The 15655-nt window shown below is 38.4% G+C and overlaps 1 protein-coding gene across 4 annotated transcripts in view; it reads right to left on the reverse strand.

Moving 5' to 3' along the window:
- Positions 1-15655, reverse strand: part of ENPP2 (ectonucleotide pyrophosphatase/phosphodiesterase 2) — a 100376-nt gene that overhangs the window by 70383 nt on the left and 14338 nt on the right. For 2 of the 4 annotated variants that reach the window (XM_037802795.1, XM_037802797.1), the window contains exons 1-2: positions 4183-4215; positions 3849-3951 (exon numbers count right to left, since the gene is read on the reverse strand). In XM_037802795.1, the coding sequence (XP_037658723.1) occupies positions 3849-3951; positions 4183-4215 (136 nt within the window). Of the gene's footprint in view, positions 1-3848; positions 3952-4182; positions 4330-15655 lie in introns of those variants that run through there. The other 2 variants (XM_037802798.1, XM_037802796.1) reach the window with 2 other exon arrangements.

Raw genomic sequence — 15655 nt, forward strand, 5'->3', positions numbered from 1 at the left:
AATTAGATCTAGAGTCCTAATTTGAGCTAGCAAAATCCTGACTAGATTTTAGATAATCTGACTATAACCATAGTATCTTTTTCACTAAAAAACATTTTTTTTCAAATTTTGGTTCATAGGTTCCAAACTTTAGAAGTTCCTTTTAAAACATATAATTTGGCGAGATTTGTTGATTCTAGCATCTAAATTGAAATCTATAGACGACTGAAATTTCTGGGTATGCAAACAAAAGAGAAGACTCTCTACAGCTTTAAGATGTATGAGAAACTACTACACCAAAGCCCCATTTAGCAAATAACTGAAAACATCTGTGGCATCCTTAGATTCTAATTCAATCATTTCATTTCATTGAGCTAAATTCCCATGATTTCTATAGACTTAACATGAAAATCACCTGCTGTGATATTCCACATGATAGTTATCCTCATGAGTAATGGCTCTCTCCATCTACTTTACAGCTTCCTACATCTGACTCTCCCACTGTTAAAAGTTTTCCATTGTAGCATGAGGTTCCTAAAGTTATCGATAGGCATGGACCTTCTCATTTCTAGTACCAGCCTCTGTTCTTTCTGCTTTGCAAAGAAAAGCTTTACTCATAAAGTTGTTAGCAACATGCTTCATAATTTATATTTGCCTATGAATTTCACATACTTTGAAACTTCCCTTTCAAGCCACTAAAAATGATGATGAATTGGACTATGCTTTCAAGTCTCTATTAGTCACCTACTACCAACTTCACAAATTTTCCTTTGTCTTTCAAGTATTAAGTTGCCTGTATTTCAAAAAAGATATTCCATTCCCACCTGGAGATTGAAAGAGTATCTAAATGACAAACTTCGGTGAAACACACACACACAGACATGTGCACATGTACATGAATACACACATTAAATTCTCTGTCATAAAGGCAAATCAGGTCAGCCACAACAGGTGTATTGTACAGAGGTGTCATGATTTGCATTTTAAAAAAAAATTTATTCCAGCCATCTCATGTACCAGAGTGCCCATTCCTTTTATCCTACAGAATTATACTTAGCTATGTTCATTTCATATCTTCTAGTAAATCTATAGGTTTTTCATGATCTGGTAGAAGAAAATATTCCACCAATACTTCACTAGGTGCTGACAGTAACTCCAGCTAACAAGCATGCTAGTTAATTAATTATAACAGTTTGTTTGCACTGCCACAACCTTGAAACTAACTCCCCAGTCCATAGTACAGCAGGAAGGGTGCACATGTGTGCAGGACATTCTCAGCTATTGCTGATGGCTCCGAGAAGCTGCAACATTTACCAAACAAGAAACGCATGCTTTTAAATGGCCGCGCCTGCTCTGATTAGTCTGAAGCTGGCCATGTAAGAATACCTTTTGTGTTCCTTCTATTTGTTAGAACAAGCTAGAAACACTGAGCTTCCCAGGATTTCTTTGGAGCCTGAAAGTGTCGTTGAAAATGGGCGTGGCTGCATTTCCCCCTAGTGTCTTGTTTTAATATGCATACAGAAATTTGCACAATGTTCTCTGATGTGAAGGCTTTGCTAACAGAATAACCAATCAAATGTATTATTTGAGGTGAAAACTTTCTAGTTATAGGTAGCATTTTAAAAGACTAAAAATGCTTAACATTTTCTGCACTATCCTTTCCCCCCGTTTTCAAAACACATCTGTGGTCCTTAGGAGAAACCAACCCCAATGCCTAAAACAGCAAAAGAAAAATTTTAAAAGGGTTTGCAGACTTACCAAAACTCTAAAACTCAGACTCCAATTGCACTGTACCCCAAGATTAAGCTTCAAATAAGTAGAAATTTAATATATATTTTTAATTATACCATAAAGATTTAAAGTAATCAATGATTAATTCAAGAAGATAACATCATCACTTAGATTGTATAGCAATCTTTTTGCATGCTTTTGTATTATATTTCAAAAAGTAGCATTGATTCATTAGTTCTTATAACTGTTTCTTATCACATATGGAAATAATTTATTATGAACAAAACAGTTTCAGGGATTAATAAATCTGGTCTACACTTTGCCAGTTCCCTAACAGAGAGAAAACAAATTCAAGAAGCAAAGAAACAAAATGGATAGTATCATAGACTTTTTTTTAATCCAGAAGGAAATGAGAAATCTAGATCTGCTTCTGGTTATACAGGTAAAGAAACAGACTCCACAAGTGATTTGCCCAAGACCACACAGCAATTTACACTAATCCAGGGTGAGAACTCAAGTCTCTAGGATGCCAATCTAGGGCTATCGTGACCATTTTCTTACAAAGTCAACTTTGAAAATGAGTGACTCGATTTTACAAATTCATTAAGGAAACAACATTTCATTCTTTTCATATCGGTTTTAGCTGAATTAGTATATTAAGTCAAAACAGGAAAAAAGTCCCTCTTAGGGTGCATTGAAAAGAACCAGCAGTGGGCTCTCAAGCTTTACTTGCCCACACGACCCTTCTAAGGCTCAGAATCCCCTGTCTGTGCAGTCACAGCCGGTGTTAATGAGTTATGCTCTTCCATCCATAAGAAAAGGAGGCCTTTGAAGAAAGCATTTGTTACTAATAAAAACAGGATTTGCCCGCCCAGCGAACCACCCTCCTCTCCCTTCCCAACAGAAGACAATTCTTTTTATCCATTTGCCTCCCTAGGGCTGCAACTCCCTAGGGCTGCAATTTTTATGATCTATTTTCTCACTCCTCACCCCAACCACACCCCACTTCGACTCACTAACCCACTTCTAACATTATTCTTTCAACCCTCTGAGATGACTCAAAAGTAACCTATTTGATGTAAGGAAGACTTAGTATTCCATCAATGTATACATCATGACTTGGTTAATAATAAAAGCACCGGCTGGTTTAAATAGAGACAGGTGATAGTCATGTCAAGAAACACAGAGAAAAACAAACTTAACCAGAGACAGGTGATAGTCAAGTCAAGAAATACAGAGAAAAACAAAATTCACAGGAAGGTAGACAGACATGCTGGGATGTCAGAGAAAGTCAAGAAAATATTGCCCCCTAGAGCACCCATTACTTAAAATATAATTTTTATTTATGAAACCATCAGCAGCTCCAATTTCCAGGAAATTAACCAACTCATTACTTAAGACCTGGTCAGCTCAGTCCCCTCAATCTGGACAAGGAGCTCCTTTATAAGAATTCCCACACTGCTTTGGAGCAGTATATTGTAAAAGGAAACTCTTTCACTTCAGTTCTATTAAGTCACGGTACACTGTTAAAACTTACCTTCCCTATGCCAAAAGGAAAAAACGAGTACAAGTCAATTCTGTGAGCTCTTTTAAAAAGTCAATTCTGTGAGCTCTTTTAAGACCTCCTGTATCTTATATTTTTGCCCTTCTAAGTAAATCTTAATCATATAGCGTTCTAAATTTCTGAAGTTCCATAAAGACAGTTCACACCTTTATTTCCATCTCTCCTTGTCCCAGATCAGAACTTTTGGGTGACAGATACACCACATCCCTTCACATTACAACAAAAAATCAGATTCAAGTATCTCCAGTATTAAACCAACACCTGTTCTCACCACTTCTACCTTAACATTAGAGATCTATTAACAAGAGTTTTTATTTTATCTTTACATTCATAAATTTCAGAGTACAAAAAATTTAAACAGCCAGTTCTCACAAAGCTGTCACAGATGTTCACTCTAATTAAAACCATATTCTCTCACCTGGATTATACCCACAGCTGGTTTTATTCCAGAGAAATCTAGGATTAAAGTAGTTTCTACTGGAAGGATATCTTTAAAACAAATTCTTAATGAGCTTTATTACCTATTGCATAATAGTTTTAAAGGATTGAAAATAGGAATAACTGCTACACTTACCTGCAGGAGGGCCTTCGTCATATCCTTCGGCCCTCTTAATTCGATTTGCTGTGTATCCTAAGCAGATATTGACTCCAATAGCAAAAGTGAACAGCGATATTACCTAAGGGAGTCAAGAGATCGAGTTGTCAAATACAGCCAGACAGGACTAAAGCAAAGTACGCGAAGGAAATCCAAACGACTTCAACATCACCCTCCAATCCTACAACTTTCAAAATGCATCATAAAGTGCCACCTTCCCTTTAAAAACAACCACCACCACAAAAGGGAATTCGAAATTGTTAACTGATTCTGAAGAGTAAGCATTTCCGCTGCCCTTCCGTCCTCCACCTACCTGATGCGACTGGAAAGAGCTGCCCCTTGCCATCCCAGAGGATTCTTGGAAAGTCTCTTGCAGTGTGTTCTCGTTCCCTATCCCGAATGCACTGCTTTTGGGGCTGAGTTCAATTAATTGCAAGTGATCCCACCTGGGAAGTTGACAGGCTCATCTGATTTGCCCAAAGCTCGATTTCATCACAGGTCGTGCACAAATCGCAGCTCTGAGCAGAAGAGACTGCAAGCATCACCCTCCGCTCTCCCCACCCCCTTATCGGTCCCTCCCCGGCACGCAGACTTTCATGTGGTCTCCTCTGGCTACATGAGGGTTCCTTAAGTTGCCGTGGCCAATAACAGTGCGTTCCTTTTCCTTCCCTCACAAAAACATGGTTTTTAAAAAAGAAACCAAATGTATTTTATCCGATAAAAATGAAACAGGGCCATAGAAGGATTTCTGCAGGCTTCAAGTTTTGAAGGCTTACAATGCAGTTATTCAATGCAGGCAACCTCGCAACTTTACTTTTTTTTTCTCAACAGAGAAAGTTTTATAAATTTATAAACCTAATAACTTTCCCTGCCTTTCCCATGTATTTATTTTTCTGGCGTTTAAACGACCCGGTCCCTATTGCCAGATTCTCAGCTCCGCCTGCCTGGCTCCCCAAATGTTTCTCACGATGAAATCCCCCAAGATTGTAACTAGCACAAGCGATAGCATTATTTTGCCCGGTGTCTGTTGTTAAAGTTTAGAAAAGTAACTTTTATCAAATTCCCGGGAGTGCCAGCTAAGCAGCATACAGTCCTTCTGCCCTATGAGGAGGGACAAAATAATTTTAGTCACTGCCCCTTCTTCCTGAAAAAGTTGTCAGCTTTATTTTATTGGGGGGGGGGGGTGGGCTGCAGGGACTTGAGGGCGGGGTGAAGCTTTATTAGCAATTGAATTTAGGGAGGAAATCACAATGAAAGCAAGCATTCAGATTCAAAGAATTGTTTCCCTAGTTTTTCCCCAATTAAATTATCATCCAGCCACCAAATGCTGTATCCTTTGAGGCTATGATGAGTTTTAAAGTCTTTTCACTAAGCCATTTGCCAGCTATGACACTTTTTTAAAAGGAGAAATCAAGACCTCTAAATTGGAAAGTTGTTTAAATATTGTACACTTTTAGGATTCAAATGAGGGAAGAAGGTTTGTTTTTGGTTTTTTCCCCTTTCCTGGCCAGGTGGCAATCATTCTTGCATGGCACATATGTATGCACATAAACAAATACAGGGTTTACCATGCAACAAATTACTAAGGGAGCAGAGGCTCTGCTCAAATAAAACATGATAGCACAACAGCAAGAACTTGTTTGTAGTGGATTGCACAGTAGGCCTGGGTTATGTTACATATTCCAGAATTTAGTAGCAGCTAATTGAAAAAAGAAAATACATTACCAAACTTTAAGTTGCCTTCCTAAAATCTCTTGCAGAGATGGCAGGCATCTGAATTTTTCTGTATAAGCAAAAATCTCTTGCTTTAGTCTGTGTGCCACACTGAAATGATTTGAAGCTGCTTATTTAGCAAGGCTTATAAAAGATGATAACCCCATGTAAGATTTTTCTACTACTCCTGTTAAATTTCAAGATGGAGGCCTGCCATTCCAGAGAGGGGGAACACATAAACCAAAAAGGGAAATATCAAAGCAATCCTGTCATTTCATTCTCTGCCTCAGTGCTCCAAATGGTCTAAAAATCAGCCTCTCCTCCCCAACCTCCCCAGACCCCACCAGCGTCCATTTGAGTGTAGAAATATGGCTTGAGGACAATGAAGGCTCCTCTTGAAAAATGTTTAGAGCTGAGAAGCTGAACATCATCCATTATTTTTTTTTGACATTGTCGATTAGCTATCAGGGGGATAAAGCCTTCAATTTAACAGACACGTTTCCATAATTGCCTTCTGCACAGCACTTGTTACCCATTCTCTCAAAGGATCATGCTCAGCCACTGTTTCTGTTTGCTGTTCTTACAAAGAACTTTATCTACTACCAGGTCATTATGCATAAGGAACTCATTAACAGTGAGAAAGAGAGAGAGAGAGAGAGAGGGAGAGAGGGACATCTAACCATAGTTAAGCTGAGTTTTACTACAAGATATCATTACAAATTAACTGTCAAAAGGATAACTAAAATCAGCCATCAAATCAACCACAAAATACCCTAATCATCTAGAGCTGAGAAAATCAATACTCCTGATAATCTATCAAGTATGTCTGTAGACTCAACTCAAACGAGTGGAAGATTGTCCAAAATCTTCTGTAAGCAAACCAAATTAAGAAAGTTCACTTGTTATGGTATTTAAGACTTTTATATAAGGTCACACTTGGCTGGGTCGGTAAACAAGAAGGTGTATGAGAAAGACAGAAGAAATTAATGCCTGGCATGGTTTATTAATACAGCCATATTTCAGAGAACACTGCCCCCTGGCAGAAGAAAACCCAGAACTTTAAGCAAATCTTTTCAACAGTCTCAGCCCCTAGAAATCACTCTGTGGTTCTCAAACTTTGTTGGACATTAGACTTACCCTGGGAGCCAGTTTAAAATGCTGATGTTTAAGTTCTACTCCCAAGGCTCTGATTCATTATGTCGAGAGGGCAGAGGGGAGAATGGAGAGTTTAGGGGCCAGACGAGAACCGGTACAGCATATTCTTCCAATGCAAGTAATCTAAGGACCACATTTATTAGAGATACAGAGCATAAAAGTAAACTATTCTGCGTTAATTTGTTTACGCTCTGAATGTTGAATAGCTTGAGCTGATTCATAATATAATTTTAACACATTATTAATAGCATTAACTATTAATTGGACACTGAAGTTTAGATCTCCCAATGATAAACCATGGCTGTTCCTCCATGGGAATCATCTCCAAACTGTATGCAGCAGAACAGTATTTTATTTACTTTGCTGGTGGTACAAAGCAGCAGTGTGTGTATTGCTTAATTGAAATACAGTAGATGCATTTATACAAATGCACAGTCCATCTTTTCATGAAAGGATTCTATGAGTCCTTGTTCTCAAACTCTGATTAAGATAAGAGAGCCTGAGGTCTAGCAGTGAGATTTGAAAGATACGTAAGGCAGGGGTGTCATTCTTGCATCCAGCAGTAATTATGGAATTTTCATGAACTGATGGAACTTCACATGCCTTCGTTTCTTATTATATAGAATCCATGTGACTTAACTTTCTACATTATTTCCAGAAAAATTCTAAGACTCTGAGGTTAGATAATTACTGACCACCCAATTTTCAGTAGTATCATTTAGCAGTAACTATAGTGTATACACTTGGAAAATAAGAAAACAGTACTCACATATACTCTTCCTATTCTGTTTTAAAACTCTTTGAGATAGACCTTGTCTTTACATTCTGCTCTGGTTGAGTGCTATTAGGAAATTCAAAATAGTGGACAAAAGTCTTTGAAAAGGGGATTACCACTCTAAATTGAGCAGAAAATTATGATTATTAGAGGATCAAGCTGACCCCCATGCTGTAGCTACATCACTCATCTGCTACTGCAATACAGGACTGCGAATATGTTTAAGGTAGACACCACTTAAGATTCTAAATCACAGAAGCAGTTTTATGGGTAATCTCCAGTCCCACAGGGCTCTCTAGTGGAAGAATAGCATAAGCTTGTTCAAATGCAAACAGGACTTGTGCTATTAGTTTTTACATGATTAAAAGCTGGAATCAGCACTGCCACATCTTTTGATGACTTCATTTTATATCATAAACTTCCATGCCTCATGTTTACTCCAGTGGAATCTGAGCATGAGCCCCCACATCCGAATACTCTCTGCCCTCCAGAAAAATTTCTTCCTTGCACAGTCATTAGCCCCTACCATGTACCAACCACTGTTGTAGGCATCAGTACTACAGAGGAAGCAAACCAGACATAGTCTCTGCCCTCCACCTTAATCAAATATTTACAGACATAAATATAAAATGCAGCTGTGGTTAGTGCAGAAATGTAGAGATAAAATGGGGCTATGAGAACATATACTTCAGGTTTGACTTTGTCAGGGAGGTCAAAGAAGATTTGGGTAGTCTCAGTTGAGCTGTGATCTGATGGGTAGACAAAGGTAACTAGATTAAGAGAGGAGGGAAAATGGGAAGGGGGGTATATGGGAACTCTATATTTTCTGCATGATTATTTTTTGTAAACCTAAAACTTCTCTAATTAAAAAAAAAAATTGAATAAAAAGAGAGAGAGAAGGAAAGGCATCGCAGACAGAGGGAATGGAATGTACAGAGGTCTGCGTAGGGCAGAGGCATGGCACATGCGTAAGACTGAAGGAGAGCCAGTGTGACCATCGCAGGGAAAGCGAAAGTGAGCATGGAGTGAAATGGGCCTGGAGAGGTCAGTAGAGACCAGCTCACATGGGGCCTTGCAGGCCATCTTAGGCCATGCTGTCTTTACCCTAAAAGCAATGGAAAGGTCGTAAAAGGCTTAAGCAGGTGACAGGATAATCCGATTTTGAAGCATTAACCTTTCTAAAGTGTGGATATGAATTGGAGGGAGTCAGGAAAGGATACAGTAGATCAGTTTGGAAACTATGGCAATAATCCAGACAAAAGATAATGGTCGCTTACACAAGGAGGTCATGGCAGTGGTGGAGATGGAGAAAAGTGAGAGAGTTAAGAAATAAAAGCCTTTTTATTGAATTTGTTATTGAATTGGATTTGGGAGTTGAGGGACAGGAAGGTGTTAAGTGTGACTCCTGGGTTAACGAACACGGTGATTATGATTACTAAATACATCCTCAGTAAACTCACTTCTTAAATTTTAATTGCATTGTAAGAAAAATATAGAGATATGTGTCCATTTGCTAGAATTAAATAGTTAAAATAAGGGATACAGCTAATAGCTTTAAACATTTGTCAATAGTTTTAAAAATCTTTTAAGACAGTTGATTGAAAGTAGTGTTATGTTGGACTTTGAACACTGAAGATACATTTATTCATAACTGAGATTTTAAAAAAAATATCACCAGGAAATAACTCAGCTTTGTTCCTAATTTTAGCTTATTATAAAACATTTTAAAATGCAAAACTCAATTTAATTAAATCTTTTTCTTTTCTTCTACTATAAAATCTGTACTTTAAATTTCCAGGTGAACAGAGAAAGGATATAACCGTTTGGAATTTTGGCTCATAGAATATGTGAGAGCCTAATGAAGGTTTGCATCTTTGCATCAGCTTTGTAATGTTATTGTTTGATATATAAGCATGAATGGGTGGGGCTTTAACTAGAGAAAAATATTTTACCAAATACTTTTTTTCCCCGCAGGGTTGAAGACTCTTACCTGTTACCCTCCTGTCTCACATAGGCACTAAGACTCTATTGTCACTCCACTTGCAAATGAAGAAGTTGAGACTCAAGGAACAGGTGATTTCTCCAAGATTTTGGAATAAAAGTGCGCCAAGTCTCGAAATTAGGTGTCCTAAGTCAACACGTCTAAAACACAGCTACCTGAACAACCACTTCGCCCTCTCAATTCCATTTCTTATCATGGAAACATTAAAACCATTCTTTGTTTTACTACAGTCTTTTCACCTGTTGCTTCTAATCAGACACCATGTGTGTAGATGATAGTTATTTGATGATAACTATCTCCATCACTTTTAAGTTCCTAAATCATCTTCCTGTGTGATTCCTTGCAGGTTCATCCCTCTGGACACTGGTTGGACGTTCATCTCAAAACTTCTCTTCCTATTTGTTCTCTCTGCCTCCTCCAAACACCACTTTGAGTCCCTCTTTAATCCAACCTGTAACTCATTCCCATTCATTGCCCTGAGAGCTGCATAAAATGCAAATATAATCATTTTCCTCCCAGACTCAAAACCTTTCAGTGGTTCCTTACCTCTGCGGTTCTCAAAATGTGTTCCCTGGAGCAGAAGCATCAGAATCACCTGGAAACGTTTTAGAACTGCAAATCCTCAGACACTACCACAGATCTACTGAACCAGAAACTTCAGGGGTGGAGTTCAGAATCTGTGTTTCAACAAGCCCAATTGCAACTTTGAGAATCACTGATGTAGAAGATAAAATCAAAACAGCTCAACAAGGCATATAGGACTTTAAATCGGGAATCAAGTCACCTGGATTCAAATCCCAGCCCTACTGCTATTTAGCTGTGAGACCTTGCATGACCCTTCAGCAAATTACTTCTCCATCCTAAACGTCAATTTTCTCATCTGTGTCCATCTCATAGGATTCTTAAGAGTATTACATGAGATAATCCACATAAATCACCTAGTGCAATGCCTGGCACAGAATAATGCTTAATAAATGACAAGTCGTCTGAATTAGAGAAATATTTGCTATTCCATGAGTAAGCTGTGTTCTCTCACACCTCCATTCCTTAATGCATGTTATTGCTTTTGCCTAGAATGCCCTTTTCCACCTAATCTCTCTGGCAAACACCAGGCATTCCTGAAGACTTGGGTCGGGTGCCATGCCTCTGTGAAGGCTTGCTGATTTTGCCTTCACAGTGCAGAGTGATGGGCTACCCTGGCTCTGTTCCTATGTTTTCTGTAATCTCCTTTTAAGGTATCTCTATCCCTTGTGATCTCTTTGAAATCTGGGACTATTTATCTTTGTACTCCATAGAACTTTGTATCCTGCCTGGGATATAATGGACAACCAATGAATGTTTGTTGAATGAAGTACTTGCCAACAGAAACTTGAATTGTAGTCTTTGCTCTGTTACTAACTAGCTATATCCCTTCAAGCCCATGTTTCTGCATGGGTAAAGTCTGGTTATTGGGCTAACTCTGACTTTTTAGCCCTTTCTTCAACCATTAATACCTTATACTCAAATGAAATCTTAAACTGAATTCCCCCATCTGTGTTTGGAGTGGCTCTATTTGAAGTGGGAGTGGACAGCCAGGTTGCCACCTAACCAGTCAACCCCCACTCCTTACAGCCCTTCCTAATGACATCTCCTCTGAACCCTAGAAGTTCAAGGAAGGCCTCTTGTGGAAACAAATAAAAAAAATCAATAGCCGTGTTAATTCCTTTTTTAATATGTGGTTCTAAATCTAAGCCCTTGGTTTCAGTATTCAGATACCCTCCCCACACCAAAATCTGGCCAAAATTTATTGATGAGTGGCAGAAACTCTTACTCTAGACAACTTCTTCTTGCAAGAAGTCCATGCTTATTTCCGCCTTCACCCTGCTGCCATGCCGTTTCTCCTGCCCAAAAGTGCTCCTCTTTCTATTCTGATCACCCAAATGTCAGTCAGGCCAAAGCTCTCCCCAAGGCTCAGCAGGCTCACAAGCCACCCCTCACTACTGCGCCCCCTACTACATCATCCTCATTCTAGAACCTACAGGTTCTACCCAAGGCATTTATCCCTTGTCATTCTAGATCTCCTGTTTTCTATTTGAGCATTTCTAGTCTCAGTAAGATTGTAAATTTCCAGAGAAGAGGAGAAAGACGCATCGTGTGGAGGTTAAGAGTCTAGATTCTGGAGCCTGACAGACCTCTAAAATTATTTCTTTTCACAAAAATAGTTACAGTTCTCATCACACAGGGTTGATATGAACATCAAATGAGATAATGCATGTTCAACAAGTAGCCTAGTGTCTGAAACACAGAAAACACACAGATATTAGCCATTACCACATAGGGAAGAAGAAAGACTTCATCACCCACTATCCAGCATGTGACAAAGCTCTGGGCACATGTAGGTGCTTAGTGGTCTCATAGGTTCTAGAAAAATGCTCTTTATCTATACAGAGATTATATGGAAATTAAATCTATCAATGTTAAAAACCACTCCTTTCCCCTTCTCTCTAACCTCAAGAGAAAATGAGAAACACTTATTTGGTGAAGGATAGGGGTGCAGGGCAGACCTGCAGGTTTCAACCACAATAATGAAGACTCTCTATGTGTTTTGGAAAGCCCCAAGAAGTTGAGCTTCAACTTAAGAAATCCATTTGAACTCAAATCTAAAAGGAAGTCTGTGCTTGCTATGGGAATCTCATCATCACATGCTGGGCAGCACGATGGTACTCTCTCTGGGAGGAAGCAAAACTGCCAGTTGTGTGATTCCCCTTGCAATCGAATAACAGCTAGTGACATTCAACAACTAGGAATAAAAGGGAAATTCCTCTGCCTGATAAAAGACCTCTGTGAAAAACTCACAGCTAACATCAGACTTAATGGAAAAAGACTAAATGCTTTTTCCCTAAGATAAGCAATAAGACAAGGATGTTTGGTCTTGCCATTTCTATTCAGTATTGTACTGGAAGATCTAATCAGAACAATTAGAGAAGAAAAAGAAATGAAAGGCATCCAAATTGGAAAGGAAAAAGTAAAACTATCTCTAGTTATGGATGACATGATTTTGTATATAGAAAATCCTAACAAAGCCACAAAGAAACTATTAGAACAATTAAAGGAGTTCAGGAAGTTTACATGATATAAGATAAATGTACAAAACTCAGTTGTATTTCTTTACATTAGCAATGAACAATCTGAAAATGAAATTAAGAAAGCAATTCCATTTACAATAGCAATAAAAAGAATAAAATACTTAGAAATAAAATTTAACAAAAGATGAGAGAAATGTATATGTTCAAAACTAGAACACATCATTGAAATAAAGTAAAGAAAACCTAAAAACATGGAAAGATATCCCATTTCATGGAATAGAAGACAATATTGTTAAGACAGCAAAAAAATGAAAAGAAAACCCTTGGAATGGGAAAAAAAAAATCTTTGCAACTCATAGATCTTATAAGGGCCTAGCATCCAAATATATGAACAACTCTTAGAATTCAACAACAAAAGACAAGCAACCCAATTATAAAATGGGCAAAGTATATGAACAGATATTTCTCCAAAGCAGAAGTACAATTGTCCAATAAGCACACGAAAAGATGCTCAACATGTGTTGGTGATGATGTAGAAAATTGGAACCCTCATGCATTGTGGTAGAATTATAATATGATACAGCCACTTTGGAACACAGTTTGTCAGTTCCTCAAAATGTTAAACATAGAATTACCATATAACCCAGAAATTCCACCCCAAAGTATATAGCCGAGAGAATGGAAAACATATCCAACAAAACCTTGTACACAAATGTTCACAGCAGCATTACCAACTGATAAATGGATAAAGAAAATATGGAATATTGATACAATAGAATATTATTTGACAATAAAAAATGAATCACTGACACATTCAACAACATGGATGAACCTTGAAAGCATCATACTAAATAAAAAACAGCAGCCACAAAAGGACATATTGCAGGATTCCATTTATATAAAGCATCCAGAATAGGCCAATCCATAAAGACAGAAAATAGATTAGTGGTTGCCAGGGGCTGGAGACTGCCTTTGGGAATGAGGTTTCTTTTGGGGGTGACAAAAATGTTCTTAAATTACATAGTGATGATGTTTGCACACCTCTGTGAATATACTAAAAACCATAGAGCTGTACAGTTTAAAGGGTGAATTTAATTGTATCCCAATAAAGCTGCCATTAAAAAACAAAACAAAGCAAAACAAGAGCAAGGGAGATTATATCTGCAGAGAAGCATCTGGGCCAACAGAGGAGCAGCATGACCTTTAATCTTCAGTTCTCAGGTCTTTGTCATCAAAGCTGACTCCAGAGTCACCTGGGTTTCTCTCTGAGTCTGACAATTCACAGGAGGACTGAAGCATGTGAACCATGGTACGGGCCTCTTAATCGACTCATGCTTGACGAAAATCTCAACATCCCTAAAAATAGGAGGATTTCCTAGGAATTGCTCCGAGTAATTCAGGCCCTCTGCCATGCCATTTTCATCAGGTTTCCTCTAGTATTTCATTTTTAAATAAAATAGCACAAGAAGAGAATCCAGCTCTTGCCTGCAGATCTCAAGGGGCTTGAATCTTAATGGTAACAAACCATAAACAGAGTTTGTGGGATTTTAAGAACAATAATGCCTTGCATTTGAGGAAGACTTCTGTGCCGGTTTGGATGTATTGTGTCCCCCAAATGCCATTATCTTTGTAGTTTTGTGGGGCAGAAGTTTTGGTGCTGATTAGATTTGCTTGGAATGTGCCCCACCCAGCTGTGGGTAATGATTCTGATGAGATGTTCCCATGGAGGCATGGCCCTGCCCATTCAGGGTGGGCCTTGATCGGTGGAGCTATATAAATGAGCTGACTTGGGGGGGAGGAAACTGAGTGCAGCTGGGAGTGATGTTTTGAAGAGGAGCAAGCTTGCTAGAGAGGAACGTCCTGGGAGAAAGCCGTTTTGAGGCTGGAGCTTTGGAGCAGACGCCAGCTGCCTTCCTAGCTAACAGAGGTTTTCCGGACACCGTTGGCCATCCTCCGGTGAAGGTACCCGATTGCTGAGGTGTTACCTTGGATGCTTTGTGGCCTTAAGACTGTAACTGTGTAGCGAAATAAACCCCTGTTTTATAAAAGCCTATCCATCTCTGGTGTTTTGCATTCTGCAGCATTAGCAGACTAGAACAACTTCTTTAAAAAATAAAACCAGCTCTATAAATTAGAAAGATCTAGGTTCCTTCTTCGCAATTTGCAATAAACAAAACTGAAAGGCAGGATGACATAACTGAACTATCTCTAATTGGGAGATCAGAAAAGCTTGTATGGCAAACAGCCATCTGATATAGTCACTGAAGAATAGATAAATCTTTTTGAAAGTAGACTAAGTGGGGAAGGGCATTCCAGGCAGAAGAAACCTCAAAAGCAAAGACTCAGGATGGGCTCTGTTTCAGAAAGGGTGAAAAGAAAGGAAAAAGCAAATATGTATACATGAAACCATATCTGGCATGGAGCAGAGACCTCATAAGTAGAAGCTATTAATTAGCAAGTTCTTGCTGCATGCCAGAGATCATACTAGGGACATTCACATATATTGCTTCATTTAATTTTCATAAAACACTTTACAATATTTTCATTGTCAATATATGAGAAAATAAGCTCAAAGACATTGGGCAACTTGTCCAAGTTCAAGTACCCATTAAGTGGGAGAGTCAGTGTTTTCTCCATGATTTCCCAATGTGGATTACAAAACTGGCACGATCTAAACAGGATGAGAATTCCAACTATGAACGATGATGTGCTTAAAGAAACCAGACTCTATTAAAAGTAGAGAATATGATCAATTTTTGATGTCTTGATACTTCACAATATTTCCTAATTCAGAAGATAACATAATCCACAAGATTAATCTCTATTCTAGACTGACCTTATTCTAACAACAACAACAAAAAAAATGGTTGGTCAATGAGCAAGTGACCAGAACTTGGGTGTCATAGACAAGTTGTTTCAAAGCTTCTAAGAGCTTAGAAGAGAATGCTGGTCATTGTCAGGCAATTAACCTAAACTTTGTCAGAGTTTTAAAAATGCAGTCAGTATTGGCTCAACATCAATTTAGTAAGCACCCACTGTAATAACATTAGCTAACACTTATTGAAAGCTTTCTTAA

This window comes from Choloepus didactylus, chromosome 14 (genome assembly GCF_015220235.1).
Source record: "Choloepus didactylus isolate mChoDid1 chromosome 14, mChoDid1.pri, whole genome shotgun sequence".
Classification (NCBI taxonomy): Eukaryota; Metazoa; Chordata; class Mammalia; order Pilosa; family Megalonychidae; genus Choloepus; species Choloepus didactylus.